At 46.2% G+C, this 21,014-nt stretch overlaps 1 protein-coding gene across 1 annotated transcript in view; it reads right to left on the minus strand.

The window, feature by feature from the left end:
* Window positions 1-20,267, minus strand: part of LOC118113086 (forkhead box protein O3) — a 31,620-nt gene extending 11,353 nt beyond the window's left edge. Inside the window, exon 1 of the mRNA XM_035162446.2 lies at window positions 18,757-20,267. Coding sequence (XP_035018337.1) covers window positions 18,757-19,245 — 489 coding nt within the window. The 5' untranslated portion in view covers window positions 19,246-20,267. The remainder of the gene's footprint in view (window positions 1-18,756) is intronic.
* Window positions 20,268-21,014: the final 747 nt, after the last annotated feature.

Genomic DNA, 21,014 nt, shown 5'->3' on the forward strand with positions numbered 1-21,014 from the left:
GTATCTGCTGAGGGAGGGGCTGAGAGGGCAGAGGTGAATGAAGAACATAAAGACGACAGAGGAACAAAGGAGAGTCAAAGAGCGTCTTTAAATGTGGGGGCCCTGCTCCAGTAGTCTGTGCCTCCTCCTAATCAACCTTGACCTTCACCTACTTCCTCCGTCTAGACAAACGGACGTAGAGTTTATAACAAACTCTGTCATTACTCTTGGCATCAGCACGATAAGACTCCGCTCATCCACTTCTCTGTGTTCACTTTGTGTGTTTGAGTAAAATGCACACTGCGCACGTTGTCCTTGACATCTTTCACTTTCTGTTGCCAGACTGCACAACTCTAAAATACTGATTTGAGTGACTGATGGCTATAAATGCTACCTGTTAATGGAGCTGTCGAAAACTGTGATGCATGATTGACAACTTTTCAAGCTTTTGCAAACAACTGAGGGACCTCATCTTAGCCGACTCATCTCTCTGCGATTATAGCTTTTATTAATTAAATTAATAGATTTGACATTTAATTGTCATTTTAATGCAGCCGCTGAGAGAGTACAGTAATTGGCCGAGGTTAAAAAGTAACATTTAGAGGCTTTTTCACCTCTGAAAGTTCGAACCAAGGTTCATGTCTTTGTTAAATTGTTCACATTTGATCCAGTAAGTTTTGGTTTCACATTGTAATTTGAAACACTGACACTGACTAAAGACTTTTGTAAGATATATGAAGTTCCAGTTTTGTGCCTGACATTGATTCTGCTATTGTATCCTTGTTGAATAAAGTGCATAGAAACAGTTAACATAATTATAACTTACTGGACAAGCTCAAGCCACTTAGAAATTTAAAAGTGTTGTTTGCCGTTTACAGAGCCAAAGTTAAGAATAGTGTCATCAAAGATTAGAAATAAAGAATGAAATCACAACGACTTGCATGAGAATGAACTCAATTTGAAAACATTTCCCTTTCACTGCCTCACTGTCAATGGGAATCCGAAAGGAGAGAAAAAGAAGTCTCAAAATGAATCCACGTTTGTCTGCATGCAGTCCAGAAACTGGATCCTTGTAAAGTCAAGGTGAAGAGAGTCTGAACACCTGTAGGGTCAAGTGATTTCTGTATTCAGGAGCAGCGCTGCAGATATCGACAGCCTGATAAACCCACGATACTCCTGCCTGCCTTAGATTCTCATATTTTAAGTACCAGTGTACAGTATGTACGCAGGAATGTATTGATTAGTCTGAATGAAGCCTGTGTGTGTGTGTGTGTGTGTGTGTGTGTGTGTGTGTGTACAGTACAAAATACCACCCACCTCCACCCCCGACTCAAGCTTGACCAATTCAATACAAGCTCATATATAGAGAGAAAAAGGCGGAGAGAAAGAGAGCTAGAGAGTGATAGAGAGAGAGAGAGACCCCTGTACAGCTAAGAGGAAAGAGTGAGATGGGGGGCGGGCAAGAAAAGACAGGATTTGCCCCTCTTGTCTCACCCGCACCCACCCTCCCCCCGTTTCCTGAAACAAAAAGAGCCCAATTAAGTCAGTTTGAGTTAGGGTCTTGTGTGTGTGTGTGTGTGTGTGTGTGTGTGCGGGGGGCTAAAAATATGCATCCAAATCATGGGAGTGTATGCAATAGAAGGAAATAGGGGAGGGGGCAGTGCATTGTAAGTTGTGGTGCTGTCTGAGGGCAGAGGGGGTTTGTTGGGGTTGGGGGGTAGAATAGGGGGTGAAGCACTTTCTCTCTCTCCCTCTCTCTCCGTAGCCAAAGAGGGCCAACCTTGCTCTCAGCTCCACGACGGGAGACGCTGAAATATTAATCGCCACGCTCCAGCCGCAGACTAGTGAACACAAACGCTTCAAACTCCCACCCTAATGAGTGTGTTCATGAATGGCTAATGTGCACAGATGGGGGGCTGATGACTGGATAGATCGCAACGGGGAGGTGAGGGAGGGAGAGAGGAGGGGTGGAAGGGGGAAAGTGAAATTTCGGCGGGGGCGCGGCGGTGGTGATGGCGAGGGGGTGCGGAGGCATGCCATGACCTTTTAAGAGCCTCCTGAAAACTTAATTAAGACTAGCCCCGCGCTACTCTTTCCTCCCGCTACTCTCTCTCCCACACACACACACACACACACACACACACACACACACACACACACACACACACACACACACACACACACACACACACACACACACACACACACACACACACACACAAAATTCTGTATGATCCCTCGTCCTCTCTCCCTGCGATTGTTTACCCCCTTGCCCTTTGCACACGCACCCCACTGAGCTGACGTACAATAGATTTCTGGGGATGAAAACTTCCAAAATGACTCACGCTGGCTTTTTATGGTCACATCAGTTTCTTGGTCATGTTAAGGCACGTACACATCCCGAGATAAACAAAAAGCACGACTGGGCATTAAAACTGCAGCAGCTGGAATGTCTTCCTTTACCCCCTACGTGGATACATCTCAGAAAGAGGCTGGAACAAACCCACAGGGCTCTGGAGAGGAAGGTGAGGAGCTCTTTCACCTTAAATGCCATCGACTTCCACAGAGAAGTTGCGGTTATACGTCTCACTGATGGGGTGAATCTTAACCTGCTCGCAACTGGAGCTTGTTCTTTGGGAATGACAATTATTCCCATTCATCTTTTATGGGCCAATCCGACCCTTTCTTTCACCCCAAGGACACCTTTTTGCGTCAGTGTTCCTCCATCCTCACTCCTCGTTTCCTCATCGTGTGCTGACGTCACAATAATGTTTTAAAAACATGTGGCAAGTAACAGAAATGCAGGCTACGACGCGTCTTCCCATGGACTCACCATTACCATAGAGGCCACCTCGGGATTAGGAGCAGCCAGCGTACGGACGCATACAGACGTACACACAAATGCACTGACATGCATACACTCAGTGCATCTAATTAGAGGAGTGAGATGCTGTTGACCTACTTCCTAACCTCTCCTCGGCAGTCAGGATTGGGGCCTCTGGTTGCATCGGTTGGATTAAGGCGGGAAAATGGAAGGTGCCTCACATTGAGAAGTATGGAAATAGAGAAGGGATGGTAGGGGTCTCGATGGGAAGGCTGTTTTTACATTAAAGAGAGGTTTTCTGCTCAGACGCGTTCACAACAACAACAAATCCACCTGCCGTGTGAAGCAGACAGAGGCAGGAAGTGATGTATTAACTCCGCTGCAGAGATCACGTGATTTTGTTTACAAATTCACGTTCCAATTCACTGTTCACGAGTTGTGACCATCTCTGATGACGGAACCAATGCTTCACTCACATCAGACAAAAGCAACACCTACAAGAAAGCTTCCAAAATATACTGTGTCTGAATAAGAAGAGCCTACTACAAAAGTTTTTCACTTCTTACCTAAAAGTGCCACATCAGTGGGATGCCACCATACACTAAAGACGCAGCCATTTAGAGGCACAACTTAGTAACAATTTAGTAGCATCACAAGCCACTTTCCTTGATTCTTCACTCGACTGCCAACACATGAATGAAGGAAACCAGATAGTGAGAGAGAACTCACCTTTGTGCAGACAAAGAAGTAAAAGCACTGTCGAAACTCTCTGTACTGGAAGAGGTTCAGTTTGAGATATTTCACTTTGCTGTAAACAGAATACTTCAATGATCTAAATTGGAAAAAAAATTAAGCAGATTACCTTCGCAGTGCATTGAATGACTAATCTGCAACTCTGCTGCCATACCCGCAGAAACAGACTGAAAAAATTCAGTGCGGCCTGGTATCTTTCTGTGCAAAGCATTTTTTTGTATCCTCAGTGAACAAAACTTAACGTCAAAATCTATTGTGTATTTCCTATTTTTGTGCTGTCTTCTCGTTTTTAGCATGTCCACTATTACAATTGTATTTGTCATGGAGCTCAGGGGCCAAAAGAGACACTAGCAGCATCATTAACGAGTGAGCTGTAGCCTGTGATTACCTCGATGGCCCACATCTCTCCATCACATGGAAATTCCTGAAGGCAGATGCAGCTGGATGGAGGCATATTTACAGTAAGTGCGTGACTGTGAGCCCCACCGAAGGGTTCTGTGTGTGTGTGTGTGTGTGTGTGTGGGGGGGGCAAGGGTATGGTCACATACTCAGACACACATATATACACGTCTGTCAGCAGCTCAGCATGAGCTGATACATGTATGTGAGAAAGTGCTACACCTCTGTATGTTATAGTGTGTGTGTGTGTGTGTGTGTGTGTGTGTGTGTGTGTGTGTGTGTGTGTGTGTGTGTGTGTGTACGCGTGTGTGTGTGTGTGTGTGTGTGTGTGTGTGTGTGTGTGTGTGTGTGTGCGTTGTGTGTGTGTGTGTGTATGTGTGACAGCACTCCTGGAAGGGGGCTGCAGCGTTTCTGCCTGAGTGCGACTGTCAGTGGGCATCACTCAGCCCGGCAGTGTGGCAGGATGCGAGGATCATTAGTGGAGACGGAGGGAGCGAGAGAGGGAGCAGAATGGAGGAGAGTAAAGGAGAAAAGGGGAGAGAGGGGCAGTGACTGTGTGAGTCGGGCAGCGCGTCTTAATATCCGTCTTGAGAGCATTACACACACGGCAGTGCACTTTCCTCTCAGTCACGCTATCGCCCCACCGCAAAGACCCCGCCATGCACAGCCCCCCTCTCCTCTGTCATTCTCTCCCCCTCTGTCACTCTCCCTCCCCTCATCCATCTTACCCCTTTTCACCCTGCATCTCTGATTGACCCTCTCTGTCCCTCCACACATCTCTGAAGTCATGCCCTCACTTAAGCACGGTGCGTTGCAGCTTTTCACTTCCCCGGCTCCAGATTTATCCATCCTGCTTCCCCCTCTTCGCTCGCATCTTTCCATTTCAGCCCATTGCTCCCATTTTCACTCACTCCGCATCGCGCAGCCGATCTTCTCCTTGCACTAAGCATCATTGCTACTTGACCTACTCTTAACCGCAGCAAGGTGAAACAATGTTCTACACATGTGAGACATAAGCTCTTTTCACTTCTGCCTTCATTCCTCTCTGCATCCCCGGCACTTCATCCCCCTGCAGTTGTGCGTGTCAGGCTTTCGCCGTTTCAAGCCTCAGCTTATTCATTTGTACATTTACCCATCAATCCATCCATTCCTCGGACACTTTGCATCAGTATACTTCATGTCTACATTCGTGTGTATTTCTCCACCATCCACCCCTCCCGTCCTCATCCCCTACACTCACTCACTCTCTTTAGTCAGAGCGATCCCTCTGATCTCCCTCTATCCCTCCAGGTCTGTGACCTGTGCTGCGATGTCCTGTGCTGAATACCAGAATCAACATGCCTGACATTTAAACAAACAGAGCGGCTTCTACAAAGCTAGCCGTGTTAGCACGAGTGCTAAATCTCCCTTCGTTTGCTTAGTCAGGGGGTTCCCAGGTTCATGGATCCATTTGTTTGCTTTACCGTTTTAGTATTTATCACACAGAGATTGTCCCAGTGAAACATTTGTGAGCTTGGTGTTGGCACCTGCTGTCAGTGTGGTTTAGCATTATGGCCGTGCTGATGACATCAATGCAGTGGCATCATGAGGTGAAGGAATGCAGTGTGTGTGGCCAGATGCCAGCTCTGTCGAGACATTGGTGGATTTCAGGTGGTATGGAGTCAGATATGGATCTGGTATGCAAGCATTTGCACAAGACATGTGCGACTGACAAAGGTGCAACAGAGGACAGTGTAACAACAAGGAGCCACTGAAGTCTGCGTCTTTTGAATATGATTTGTGGAATATTTGTCCCATATTGGACATTAACCCACTGACAGAAACCAGAATTGTGGTGCAGAAGTCCAAAAATAATACGCTCATATTAAAATAAGTTTAAAGTCATAACGCTGGTCTCCTGGAAAGATTTTCAGTGAAAAGTATAAGACCCTGTTTACAACATGTGTCTCAGGTGATCTGAACACAAGTGGACAGCAGAGACCCATCACCTTTTACACCTGTGTCTGTCATGTGTCCCCATGTGTCCTCCATTTGTGTACAAATTTCTGACCACATGTTTTCAATGCAAAAGATATGTGGCCAGATGCGACCCAGACCCTAACTCTACTGGATTTTATTACACTGCACACACCTGTAACCGGGGAAAACATCTGGCCTGCATGGGGTACGGGTCGGAACAATGTATTATTTTTTCTAACTTTTTTCTAACAAGAAGCAGCACAACCAGCGAGAGAGTTTCTTAAAAAGTTAAATTAGACACTAAAGGCTGCTTCTAGAACAATTATTTAAGAAATTAGCTGATTGTTTGATCCACATTAGGTCCGTCAACAACAATTTATCATTTGTTACATCAATCCAATAAGTCCCATTTTACAAGTAACAATTCTTCACTTGACAGTGCTTTAATAAGCACCCATATATGAGTTGTGTCAATCTGTGACAGTGGAGCAGTGTGTGTGTGTGTGTGTGTGTGTGCGTGTGCGTGTGCGTGTGTGTGTGTGTGTGTGTGTTGCTCTACTTCCTCCCTGCAGGCATGTTGTGCATGCCAACCGTTTTTAGCTTCAATGTAAAAAAAATTTTTTTAAAAAAACGTGGTTTGACTACAAAGCAGACTGAAGAAGCGATATATGACATTATTTCACTTACAAGGCCGAAAGTCAGGGCAGGTTCATGGACACCGCAGAGCCCGGCTGTAAAGGATGTTTGAAAGCTACACAGGCAAACAGAGCCAACACATCCAACTTGGCAAAGAAGCTCGGCCACAGATGTGCCAACAGAGACAGAGAACATGATACCTGACATAATTACACCGTGCCCACAACTAGTAAGAAGTCAAACAAGGGTGAGTTATTTTGTGACAAGCACACATTGTTCACAATTCAAGTTTAACAAGGGCGACGATAACTGCTTTTACTTGTAACGTTTCGTCTTTCAAGCTAACTTAAATGCTAATTGGCATGCAAACGTTCACCCTGGTAACTTTAACCCAACCATAACTTGAAAGCTGCTAAAAATCAGGTATTCACAAGCGTGCAGCTCGACAACGCCACCTATAAATAAATAATTCATACTCAATCAGGGCAGGTAATGGCAATTATGCTATGTAAATTACCTCTATAACCAAAATGTGACTCATTAGAGAGCCAACGTCCACTGAGAAGGTTTAATGAGTCTAGTGAAGTGATATCTGGAAACCATATAAACTCAAGTACAAGGGACATTAGGTTACAATCAAGCCACATTGATTTTTTACAGACTCACAGATATCAGTTCCCTTATTGTGCCATGAATTGTTCCCTGGGAAAATGTTGAAAAATGAACTCTCTCCCAATGTTAAAGTTCCCTGGATCCGCACCAAATTTTAATGGGTTCATCCCAAACTTATACAATCTGTACAGTCGGTTTTGTGTAATCTTGTTTACAAACAATCCAAAAAACCAACAAATAAATGGACAGAGGTGAAAACTATAATCTTTAGCCAATCATTTACTAATTAATTGAAGAAAACACAGAACTTCACATTCACTACAATTGCATTATCATGGTATTAAAATAATGAAACACAATTGATATTAACTTTTAGTCTGGCACTTCATGGTGATGAAGCTTAAACCTGGTATTAATAGTCTGAGGTAGATTAAAGTAAACACAAATGATTAAATACACCGCTGTGGCTCTCCTGAATACATTTTCTACTTTCAGATACTTTGGTCTTGAGATGTTTGCGATGAGCTTTTGTCTCAATGTTCTCTTAATTTCATTGATTATGCAATTAATCTAATGTAATTATTGATCATCATCATCAAACAGGATCTTAAAATCCCAACCACATATATTTCCCCGTTATTAAACGTCCATTCATCCTGACTTTTCCTTTCTCTATTCATAGGAAGGAAACATCACAGCCTACATATCTTTTACCACATACACCTCCATCACTAGGATTAATGCTCACACACACACACACACACACACACACACACACACACACACACACACACACACCCACACACACACACACACCTCTCTCAAGAAGGAATGTCAGTGTTTAGCTCTGCATTGCTTTCTTTCTCACTCGTACAAATTCCATTGCATGAATTACTACCTTTTTACCTAATCACCATTCCAGACACACTCAGGCCTGGAAATGTACAAAGACAGCTCCACACACACACAGACTCACACACACGGACACACACAGCCTTGACTCCAGCAGCATCCCCTCAGCTGCCCCTCTCGCACCTCCTTGCCACACATCTAGATCTCTCCCCGGCCAGTCTTTGGGAATGAATCACTTGTAAAGATTTGAGAAGACTTTGCTAAGCTGATTGCTGAAGGGGAGGGGGACAAATTACCATTGCACAACTGCATAAAAACCTTCTTGGGTCATGATTTGCCTTATGTAATAGGTTGTGTGTAAGTGTATGTGTGTGTGTGTTCCCGAAATACATCACCCCCCCACAGCCCCTACCCCACGCCACTTACCCATTTTGCACTAATTGAGGGATCTTTTTTCGGAAGCCGTTATTGCGCACATTTAATTATTTATTTTGACGGGAAGCAATCTGGTGGCTAGTGAAGAGGCCGCGTGTGTGTGTGAGTTTGTGTGTGTGTGTGTGTGTGTAGCAGTGAGAGAGTAATATAGAGAGGGGGAGACGGAGCAAGACTGGGTCAGTGCAGCTTTTTGGGTAAATGTGTGTGAACGTGTGAGGCCAGAGCTACTGTAAGCCAACTGTGTCTGTGGGGCTTTGCATGTATGAAGAGTTTGAGAAATTTACCGTGTGTGTTTGTACGTGTGCATGTGTCTTGCATCTCGGAGTGCACGGCTCTCTGAGTGCAACGGGAGTGCACTAATGGACGCACACTTGAGCTGAAGTGTGCAGAGTGTAGCTGAAGTGCAGCCAAGTCTGGCTTCCAGTCCTGCTTGGAAGCCCTATAATCTACTCTCTACTATTCTAGCTCTCTTTTCTCGCCCCCTCCATTTCCCTTGCTCTCCCCTACTTGTCTTTCTATCTCTGTCTCTCTATCAATTTAACATTTTCATCCCCTCCTCGGTGGCTGAGACGGCCGCCCCCGTCTCCCCACTGTCTCCCTATTAAATCTCTTTATCCTGGTTCTGAGAATGAAGACGCGTGGATCGCCGGTGTCGCTGGCTCGCCGCGGACTTTCCTTTTCTTCTCGGTTCCCTCCGCTCCCCTCCTCACCCCTCCCTCCCACCTCCCTGCTGTGCAGTGAAGAGAATGAAATAAGGGAAGACGACATGTAACCACCAGTAGTCTTGACCTTTATCAAGCTCCAGCGCCTGAGGCAGGGTGAATGAGACATTAAGAAAATGACTGAGCATTATTAACCCCTACTTACTTACACACACACACACACACACATTTACACACACTGCCTGCTCTGAACAATTGGCCCTGGTGCCTTTTTTTTCCCTCGGCGTGCACTTCTGACAGTTAAGGATAAGCTAAAGCCAAATGATCATACTGGGAATAACACTTCTGCATTCTGCATCACATCACTTTAAAAAGATAAGAATGGCAAGACCGGCCCGGCCTGCCAGCTCACATTGTTTAACTGTGATTGATCCCCTGTCGAGCTCCAGCTTCCCAGCGAATGCAAAAACCCTGCTGAGGAGCCGATGCTTCATTATAAAGCAACTGCACAAGTTCTTCAAATGATGCATCAGCGTCTGAGAGAAAGCTGGACCTGAGAGGACCAGAGGTTAACCCTCACTACTGCAGTCCCAGCCTAGCTGTACTTCTAATAATAGATCATTTCCCTCTCTCTCTTCTTCTTCTTCTCAGCCTTTCTCTTTTTTTTTTTGCCTGTGTGCACGACTGGATGTGCATGTGTGGCCATCCTTCCACTCCAGTCAATCAATGAGCAGAGACAATTCCCCGAGTGACATTTACGGAGAAGAAAGAGAGCCATTTATCACTTTAGTTTTGGGATAATAAAAGAATGACTGAATGAGCCTGTGTGTGTGTGTGTGTACGAGGGAGAGAGCAAGCGCGAGAGAGAGCTAAAGATGAAAAGGGGATTTCAAAAGCACATGAAAGAAGCAGGAGAAATGAGTGAGGGAAGAGGGAAATGAGTGATAAAAAGGCTACTTTGTGGGGAGGACTGAGAGTGTGAAATAGAACAAGTGAGGAGAGAAGAGAAGGCTGTGAGTGACTGACAGTGAAAAAGAGAGCACGAAAAAAGCAGGGGAGGGAAGAAAAAAAAAACAGGCCTCGGGTATGGAAAGAAAAAAGGCAGAGACAGGGGAGAGGGGATTGAAAAAAGGCTCTGAGCAAAGAGAGAGAACAAGGGAGAACGAAGGGGAAGAGAGGAGGATGGAAGGAAAAAGGGTCCATGAGAAAAAGAGAAAGGGAGAGGAGACAGTCGGAGACAGAGCGAGGCAGACGTGCTGGGTTCATTCAGGGCTATGAGCAGACTCGGAGTTCAGACCTCACACGGTCAGCATACTAAACACCGGACCCAGTGTCCTGACCTAGATTCATGCAAGTGACATACAAATCCAATCGGGGGGGGAAAGAATTTCAACCCCCCCGCTGCCTCGCCACACACACATCCCTCAGCCCTCAACCCCAGCTGGTCTCGCAGTCACCTCATAACCCGACAACCTCGCCTCAATCCCGTTACCGCCCCGCGCATATGCTGGCTCCCACACAGATTTGCTCACACATGGCTTGTTTTACACATACAAATGCACAGGCCCGGGCATTACCACAAATGCGAAGTGATTTCTCTCCAAGGTCGGCTCCGTCTTTTCAGCTCAGGTGAGTCGACATTACACCTCAGCGGGGTGCGACTCCGGGTTCCTGATCAGCCATTACCCGACGTGACCTCTGCAGCTCCATCCATCAGCCACGGGCGCGTGGTTCAGCCACGGCATATCCACCAACCATTAGCATAACAAGCATCTTTCTTGAACATAACTCTTGCTGCTCCTCCTCGCCACTCCCTTCCTTTTTCTCCCCTGTCCACCTGCTCCGATTAGTCAACGTTAACTACATTTCCCTTTGTGAGGCGGCTCCCTCCATCACTCGCCGGGACCGCCAAGCTCAGGTAAACTGATCTACGGCCCTTGTATACGCTCTTATTTTCCCTCCCACAATCCTTTGCCTCATGACAGGGGCTTTTGATGGACAGGTGGAGAGGAGCGAGAAATCCGGGCACGTGGCTGCCAGGAAGGACGGTCCAGAGATGGAGCGTTGAGAAATACAGCGTTTAGCTTGGCATACATCATCGCTTTCTCAGGGACAGGACATGGCAATATGCGTGGCACACGGCCATCAATCGCTTGCATACATGCAGGAAGAGATTTCCGACGAGGAGAAAAATTGCATTAGGAAAAATGGGCGCCGTGATTTGTGGGGAGCCGGTTTTGTGGCCCGGAGAGAAATACCGCTCAGAGCGTACTTCATCTTATAGCGGGAAGAGGAAGAAGCATCCACGTTGTTTATCTAAAACCCCCCATCTAGTTACAATGGCTTGATTTGAAATATTCATATACATGTATGACAAGATCATGGCCATTATGCTGCTCTCTCAGCGGGGCCTCACTGAATGGACTGAATGGAAACCCATCAGTCAGTGTAAATTATGAGGACATGATACATTACATAAGCCTATAGATGGGCTTGAAGAGGAGTATTATTGTAGCTGGATATCAATCAGGGTAACGCACACTCAATAGTGTCATCAGTATGATAACATGCTATAGGCTATTTCAAGGATAAACCCGCCATTATAATATTTCACAAAGCATATAACAAAAGGAAAACACATTAGGCTTTGTGTTGTGTGCATCATAAAGCATCACGGGTTGTGTTTTAGATGGATCTGTGAGTATACAAATGGTACCTCAACCATGAAGCGTAAATCATGCAGCCTACAAGGGCTGCAGCTTGTGATTGTTTCCTTTATCAAGAGTTATTTCAACCAAAAATGTATCTTTAATCAAACACATGATGACAATTTGACATAACTTGATCAACAGACCCAGTTTTATTCCATCTCTGAACAATAAACAGGGAAAGGAAGCTACATTTTTATGCTGATAAATGGCAAAAATTATTAATTTTCTAATTTGTTGAGGATTTATTTTCTGCTGATCAAACACTATGATAAAAAAACTTAACGTTTAGCTCTACAGCCGAGCCGATCAACCTGCAGCTCACGTCTTTGTTGGCCAGCGAAACAAAAACATTCTACAGCAACGCCCCCAAAAAGTGCACGGTCTGTATCTAATCAGAAGTATATGAGGCACATCTTTAAATACAAATAAAAAATAGTATGTGCATTGTACAGCTATTAAGGTGCGCACCGATACGGAGTCGGGGAGCCTGAGGCCGTGTTGGTGGTGGGGAAGGCGGAGGGGGTGAGCACTGGAGACGGAGCAGAACAGAGTGGAGCAGAGCGGGGCCCTGTAGTGGTAGAGAAAGAGACAGAAAGAGTCGACCCAGCGTGACTACCGCCTGCCTGAGTGGAGCAGCCTGCCTGCAATTAAGGTGGAATCAGGGAGAAATCTGCGCTGCCTTGATAATGAGCCTCGTCTGAATTATTAACGAGAGCTGTTCCCCCGGGACCCGGGCTCCCACTGAGCCCATCAACCCCCCCAACACATCCACATCCCCCGCCCCCAACACACACACACACACACACACACACACACACACACACACACACACACACACACACACACACACACACACACACACACACACACACACACACACACACACACACACACACACAGGGAAAGAGGGGAGCAAAATCCACTCAGAAACATGCACAGCATAATCACACATTATGCACATTGACAAAGATGAGCAACAAGCATGCCACTGCACATGGAGCCCGAAATTTTCAGCACCATGAGGGCCAACGCATTTCATTCACATGCTGAAGTAGTGACTATCCAAAGCCATTACAAACATAGGCAGTGACACATTTCTCCAGGACAAAATAACTCCTATCACCGCCGTCGGATTGAAACTGACAGACTTTTCTCTTCGGCATAGCACTTGACTGAATTCGATAAAATATCTCACGTGTTAGAAGAAGCCTCCATTCAGCCTCCAAGTGAGTGCAGTGATACGGGGTGTTTTCCTCACCACATTACATTGGGAAACAGTAAACCGAGGTATTTTGTTTCTGAGCCAGTTATTATATGATGAGTCATTTATTGCGTATTAGTTATTTTGGAAAGTATTTATTGTCATGGATGAAAAATGCCTTAATCAAAAACTGTTTTCTGGGAATAATATTACGGTTAACTCAGCTGACAAAGATTTGTGAGCCCTGCCTCTATTTTTGTTCAGCAAACCCTCAAAACTAGAGCATAAGCAGTGAGTACACAGAGTTTTTATTCGTGGGATGACAAGTCACAGGGATACAATAAAAAGTGCTGAAGGGTAAGTGAGCAGGAAGATAGTGAATTTTACTCTCTCACTTCATTGAAATGTGGGAATGCACTACAAAGACATTAAGACCCCAAACAGAAGAAGACTCCTCTGTTGCCTCTTCCATAAAATGTCCGAGGCCGTCGCCACCTCCCGTCGAATCTCCATGACACCAAACTAACACAGCCTCAGAGAGAAACACACACCACATTCTGTCCCTGCAGCTGTGAATGGTTTTGCCAAAAAATCCGCGGGTGCTCACCAAACACCACCACGCCTTCCGTGTGAGCCAATCGCAGAGCGTCAGACAGGTTTCAAAACAAATCAGACAGCAAAACAAGCACCGCAGAAAGTCGCTTCCGCTTCTCGGTCGGCCCCCTCCACTCTAAAAAAAAAAAAAAATGTGTTCACCCCACCCAAGAACAGAGTGTTCCTCCATGGGTGGTTCATGGAGGCGCAAGTGTGTAATGTTTTTCGTGCAAATGTTTGTGAGCCTGAGTCAGAGCGAACAGTGGAAACCATCACCCTAAATAGTGCAATGGGAAAAGAATGACAATTTCTCTATGCTTCGCTATGCTTCTTCGGTTTAGAGAGAAAATGAACGAAGAAGAGCATTTCATATTCTACGAAATGCCACCAAATGAGTGTTAGAAAAGAAAAAAGAAAGATAATGCAGAACCACGGGTAATGGGCTTGGTAAGAAATGCTTCAACAGCTGAAGTTCAGCTGAGAAGAACATCCAAATTAGTTCAACCCCGTCGAATTGGGAACTTGACGGTCTCATCCCCTTCTATTCTGCTCCAAAAGGCCCAATAGCTGAGGGCAGTCGAGCTGGGGGGAAAATCCAGCATTGTTATCCTATTATCTCTGAGATAATGTGCGATGTGAGATTTCTCTTAGATAAGAGGAAGCACACTGCTAAAGAAAGTCGAGATCACCGGCTGGAGACTGCTAAAGCTCAAACACCTGACGCCATAGCTCCCACGAGAAAGACTCTTCACCTCAATTGGCCCTCGTGCAGCAGGAAAAAAACACTAAGAATGTATAGAATGTCTGATGGATAAAAAGATGGGCGGAGAGATAAGGGGAGATAACATGGTTGTCTGCTCCATACGGTGATAAGAGAGAGTGAAGTAATATCAAAGACAAAATTATATTGTTTTTCATTTTGCCGTCTCCTGATTGCTGTCTCCCATATTTGAATGCGTGCCCATGCTTCGGTAATTTGCATGTCCATTAATCATTTTCAGTGAGAAATGAAGTGTCATGGCTGCCTGAAGGCTGCAGGCGGAAAGGCGGTGAGAACAGGCTTCTTGGCATCAGATACCCAGCTCAACCTGAATATACTGCCTGAACCCAACCTGGCTCCGGCTGCAGAAGCCAAGGGGAGATGTAAGGTGCTCATAATCCTACACCATAAATCTGTCCAGCATGCATCATATGCTCTCATTTTGCGCGAGTGTGTATGCGTGTGTATCTGTCGCACTCTCATATTACTCTGCTCCCCTGAGCCAAGACGAAGGATAAAATATGAATCAGCTGAAGTCTAGGACAGTTTCCAGTCTCTCCAGACTCACCAACCATCATCGGGTGACACAAGCATGCGTCCCTGTGCACACATGCACAAAACAGACACATGCACACACGACAGACACACTCTGGAAGTTTCAAGTCTTTTCACTTCATGCTAAGCTCCTGACAAACCCACTCTTCGCTGCACATTTGACATTCATATCCCTCATATTTGCCAAGTGCCTCTCCACTGCAGCTGCCGGAGCCCGTAGTGACAGGATTATGAGACTCTTTCTCTTTACCCATCAATCAATTAGACAAAGTGATATGATACAGCCCTGTTACAAATACATGTGTTATGTGCCTCTACCTAAGATAAGACTATACATACTGTGTACAGACACCTTTCTTTGTATTCTCTGCATTTCCTCATACGCCGCTCATGTTTTCTTTTCACTGCCGTGCATTCACCGTCCCATTTCTTTGTCTTGTTTTAAGTTCCTTGTTCCTGGTTTGTCGGACTTCTGCCATTGACTGAAAGCCCCGTGACCTCTTGCCCTGCTGGCCCCGCAAAGGCCTCTACCTAAAGGCACTTTATAAATAACAGTCTAGTGGCTTTGGATTAAACTGTCTGAGTGATTGCCTGGCACCCTTGGCGACCCGCTGTGCGATGCCCTGGCATCCGACAGCCCCAAGTGCCGGAGAAAGCCCTGCAGCGTAAATACATACAGGGATAAACTATATGTTGTACGTTACGTCTTGTAGAGGCGGAAAAATTCCACAGAAATAGACTGTAGCTGTAATTGCACCTTGAATTTCTATTTAAACATATTTAATACACCAAGAGTGTTGATTGTTATAGTTATGATTTTTTATATCCCATAACTTCCCATTCTGACATCTACAATAACGCAACCCCCTCCCCCTCCAAAAGGCATAACAACGGCATTATCTAACCCCCTTGAAGTTTATGAACTTCGAGGCGCCTGCAGGGCAATCCAGACACCACGTTCCTTTTAAAGACCACCATTAGCGGCATTATGAAGTCAAGAGCAAGGCTGCACACCATTCTCCGCAGTGACATGCTGTCAGACCAATCAGCAGGGCCAAACACACATGCCTATAGAAGAAGACAGCCCCTCCCCCTGTAGTAGCCCCCACAAAGGCACATACAACGCTACCAAACCCTGACGTGTTTTGTTGCAATTGACATGTGCTTCTCCCACGCACAAGTGCGGAATGCGCACACACACACGCACCCGTGGATCAACCTAGCAACAGGGCACTGGAAAATAAAGGCCAATTTAGTCTCTGCTAATCTTCACTGCACTTTTGGCTAGCACCCCAGTGGAAAGTGGAACAGGGTTCTTCTCAAGTACACAAGTCGACGTAACCTTCCTCCAGTAAGGAGCTGATTAGGAAGCCGTGACCTCAGAATACCGTAGCCTTCCTAGAATCCAGAAGCCATTAGGTATTTATAGGAGCTTAATGGTACTGTCTCGATGCACTGGCTGTCTAGCACCCATCATCGAGCCAGTATCACATCCTTTCCACGGCAGCGTAATTTACAACGCACAGTCTGCTTTTGATGATTATTTCCCTACAACAACCATGTATGATCCAGGTTCAATAAGCTGTCTCCAGAGGTTCCTTTTTGCTTTTAGTTGGTCATCCCCCGCCTACCAACACCACCCCCCCCAAAACCCCAGAGCCTCCCACATGAACTGCCAAGCTATACCACTTAATTTCATTTTATTTCATCAGCAGCTTACCAACAATTCTTTTATCTCCCCCTTCCCCTGCCATGACAGAATAAAGCAGACTGTTTCACATCAAATGCTTTTGCGCGTGCGTGATTTCTCAGATTGGAAATGCAGTGGATGATTCAAGTAACTTTTTTCTTACTCGCAACTGCTGTCAAATATAATTGCCTGATATGACTGTAAAATTACACATGTGAGAGTGCACCTGCGTTGTGTGCAAGTGAAGGCGGGAGGTTGCTGGGTTTAGACGCAGGGTTCACGATGGGCACTCGGGACATGTGGCCTCACGCTGACCTTTAGAAGCTGACTTACCATGCGATCCTACGGTTCAGCTCTCATAAAAATCAGATAATTCAGTCCTGAAATGTCTATTGAGGCACAGACATTTCTGTTTATGCTGTGCAAAGATGCCATAGTGTGCAAAAATTAAGATTTATGGACCTTCTGTCTCTCTCCTACCAAAACAAATATTCTACACAGCTTGATTATGTATTCAAAGAGCAGCAAGGATTTTTGTATTTGAAGAGTCAAGTTCACTTAAAAAACTGAAAACTACCTGGGTAAGCAGTTATAGCAGAAATCAAGGTTTTGTGTACATGCATGTATATGTGCTGCTTAGGGTCAATATTTCAATCAGCTTGTTTTCCTGCAGCTAAGCTGCACATGTGACGTTTAAGTGTATGTTTACATTACCACTCTGTCTCTGACCAAAACCAGGTCAGCCCTGTTACTGACATTATGGCTGCCTGCTTTAAACGACTTACCTAATCCCCCATCATTACCTGGAATGGGCCCCACGTCTCGCCTGTGGCCTTAAATAGCCCAGGACCTCAGATTGCCACTGTCAAACCCCCTAATTTGCAGTTTCATAAATAGCAGACTGGGACTTTGGCACTAAAGATAAAGAGGCCCTGCGGTTGAAGCCTCTGTGGTGGAAGCGCAGGGCTAATGAAACAAAGTCTACCTGGAGACACACCTTAGCAACGCTCACTTTAATGGGACAGGCTTTAGGCGTCAGTCAGGTGCTTGTGATTAAATCTGGGACCAACAGAGGAGACTTTAGGTGGTGACAGAGTTTACGTTGTGCAATGGCAACACACAAGTTTTGACAAAGGACTAATTCTTCTAAAGCGACAAAAATATCAATGCACGTCTTTACTTTGGGCTGTGATCTTTTGTGATGATATGCATGACACACCTAGATTGTTCTGTACAGGCAGAAATAAATCAACACAGTCATCTCAATAATTCTTCTGAAACTAAAAACAGTCTGTAGATTTTCATAACCGACAAAGAGCTGTTGTATTATACAGCCTCTACCTTCTTTACCTTCCCATGCACATGACGCTATTTTCAGAAGCAAACTTAACATGTTGTCTCAAAGTGTCAGCAGAGGTGAACTATGAGGACAAGCAGTGCAGCCCGGCTGATCCCCCTGTCCTCAGATGGCCATAATGACTGGCTCTATAGGAGCAGAGGCTGATAACACGGGCAGACGTCCAGGAGGTTACTCTCGGCTCTCAGCCAGACGGGCAGTGGTGGTGGACTGTGGTCAGTTATGAAACAGCCGCTCTGAATATTTACATTGTGGACAGCTGACCTGTGATCTACCAACAAGTGTCCCTCTGTTGATTCATAGATGCTTTCACTGATAAGTAGAGGGAGATGCTGTGTATTAGGATTATGCATGAAATAGTTTGCTCTGTTTATCCGCAGCAGAGGGATCATAAAGCCCTGTGGTCCTGGTCCTGATGAAGGGGTTTCATGCACTGTACAGACCCTGCACACCATGAGCTGCTCTCTGAAGCTGGGATGAGCAAAGCCTTGTTACGCACACACACTGCAAAAGACTCCACTCCAGTCTATTACATTGTGCCATCTCTGATCTATTAGAAATGACTGACGGCAGTAATGAACTAAGACAAGATAACGCGTGTCCCCATTCGTGCGTAACCGACACGGAATCCCACGGTAGCATGTGGAGGAGGTGAAATAATCATAAGGGACACAGTGAATAAGAATAATGGTTTATCATGGGCTGATATCGGTGTGGACACTTTTGATTAACATGTCAAAGCTCCATCACGCTGGCCCGTGTGTTTTCACTCCTTACCTTCCAGCCAGCTGAGCTATTACTGTCGCCCTTATCCTTGAAATAGGGCACATAACGGACCATCCAGTCGTATATCTGTGACAGCGTGAGTCTCTTATCCTGGGTGCTCTCGATGGCGCGGGTAATGAGATCCGCGTAGGACTGGTTCCCCCACGCGTTCCGCCGCGAGGACTTGGCTTTGCGCAGCGATCCGGTCACATCGAGCGCCGCGCCGGCCAGGCATGGGTGCGTCGCGCCCGTGGGTGCCGGGGCGCCGGCTGGGTGCTTCAGCTCTCCCGGTGCGCCGCCCACGAGCCCCGCTCTGCACGCCGGCACGTCCTCCGGTTCCACCTTGATGCTGGCCAGCGGGAGACCCCCGCTGACCTCGTGTCCGCCGGGGAAATCCTCCGGGCACGGCAGCGGCCAGGTGCAGGAGCGAGGCCGGCTTTGCGGCTCGAAATCCGAATCAACCTGATGAGCGTCCAGTTCGTCGTCCTCCATCATCAACATTTACCCTTCAGTTTAAATGGGATAAATCAAATGAGAAAGCAAGGGAGGGGAAACACCTCCACGGTTCCGTATTTTCCCCCACGGTCCTTAATATCACTTCACGGTGAAATTCGCGTTGTGACACGGCTTTTCAGCTTCTACAGTCCGGATCAATAAGAGGCAATTCAACAGAGTAGAAGGATCATGATGGAGACACGAAAAAGAAAATCACAGCTCGGCGTGGAGAGATAAGAGAAGTAATAAAAGTAATAACAATTTTTCGTCCATTTTTCATCTGGAGTATAAATGGTCAAATGGTGAATAAAATGCTTCTTATTGAGCCGTCCACACCACCTCAGCGCAGGCAGTCATTGGTGGTGGTGGTGGTGGTGGGGGGGGGGGGCTCCTCAATCCAGTTGCAGCAACAGATGATATTTCAGATAAGGAGCAGATTTGCGTCGATAAATCCTCCAGAAGAAAAAAAAACAGGAAGAATGGAGAGAAGGGGTAAAAGAAAGAGGAACAAAATCAGCGGGGCTGTGTAGAGAGCAGCCACTGAGGCGATAATGCGTTATTACCGTGAATTATTAAATCTTCCAGTCTGCACGGATTAAGCTGGCAGCGGCACATTCAAGTCCATTCAGCCTGAACAGCACCCAACTGTCTGCAATTATAATGAAGAGGCGTGCGCATGTGACGAATCGATAAATTCCCAGTCTGAGAAAAATATAAAAAGGATGAGGAGGATTTGAAATAAAAAATTAAAAAATAGTCCGGCAATCAAATCTGGTATCCACTTGTCAGGGTGACAGGAATGAAAAATGGCTTTTTCCTCACACCTCCTCCCGCTCCCCTCTGTCCTTCTCTCACTCTCTCAGATCCCACACATGTTCTCATTTGCTTACAACTCGCTCCGTCGATGTGAACTGAGGATGACGCGCCGGCGCTGTAGTGGAGATGCTGCCAATTGGAGTGCGCTCACGAAATCAATACTCCGAACGTGATTACAGCGAAATCCCGAACTCTCTCCTCCTCCTCCTCCTTCCCTCTCCTCCTCCCTGTCCTCCTCTCCCTCTGCCACCTCAAGGAGCAGTAACCCCCCCCCCAAAAAAAAATCCTTAATCACAGCTAATAATGACCTTTTCGGGCGGTGCGTCATGCGGGTGCTTTGTGCGCCACGCAGCCTCAACATGCAGCGGGGATAATACAAGCGAGACAACGTGGAGTAGAAATTCCTACACAATCTCGGATTTGTTTTTAAATGCAGCGTCTGGTGTGATCTGCCTTTGTGCGTAACAAATTGTCCCGCGCACCGTATGTATGTGTGTGTGTGTGTGTGTGTGTGTGTGTGTGTGTGTGTGTGTGTGTGTGTGCGTGTGCGTGCATGCGTCCAAAAATGCCCTCCTGGGAGAACCCGCGCGCCGTGCACTGAGGTTTTCACCTCTGCTGATTATTTTGCGGGCTATACCTCAGTGAGTGTAATTTTCTATGCAGATTAGACAGATTTAGTGCAGATTAGGAGAGATTAGGTAACCCTAGATTTTAATCCGGCAGGAGTGAGGTGAAATGGGGCTTTTTTTCCCCCTACAGAGGCCAAGCAGAGTGTGGAGTGGTGAAAAATCTCCTCTCTGCCCCACAGTCCAGCCAAAGTGAAGAGGAATAAAACACTTGCATGTTATCGTCTCAACATTTGCCACAGAGACGCAGCTCTGGCGCACGGACGCATTCCCCTGGTCAGACCCTCGTGCGTAAATGCGCTGCCCTGACCGAGGGGAGATTCCGCCCCTCCA

The sequence above is a fragment of the Hippoglossus stenolepis genome, chromosome 8, assembly GCF_022539355.2.
Source record: "Hippoglossus stenolepis isolate QCI-W04-F060 chromosome 8, HSTE1.2, whole genome shotgun sequence".
NCBI classification, from domain to species: Eukaryota; Metazoa; Chordata; class Actinopteri; order Pleuronectiformes; family Pleuronectidae; genus Hippoglossus; species Hippoglossus stenolepis.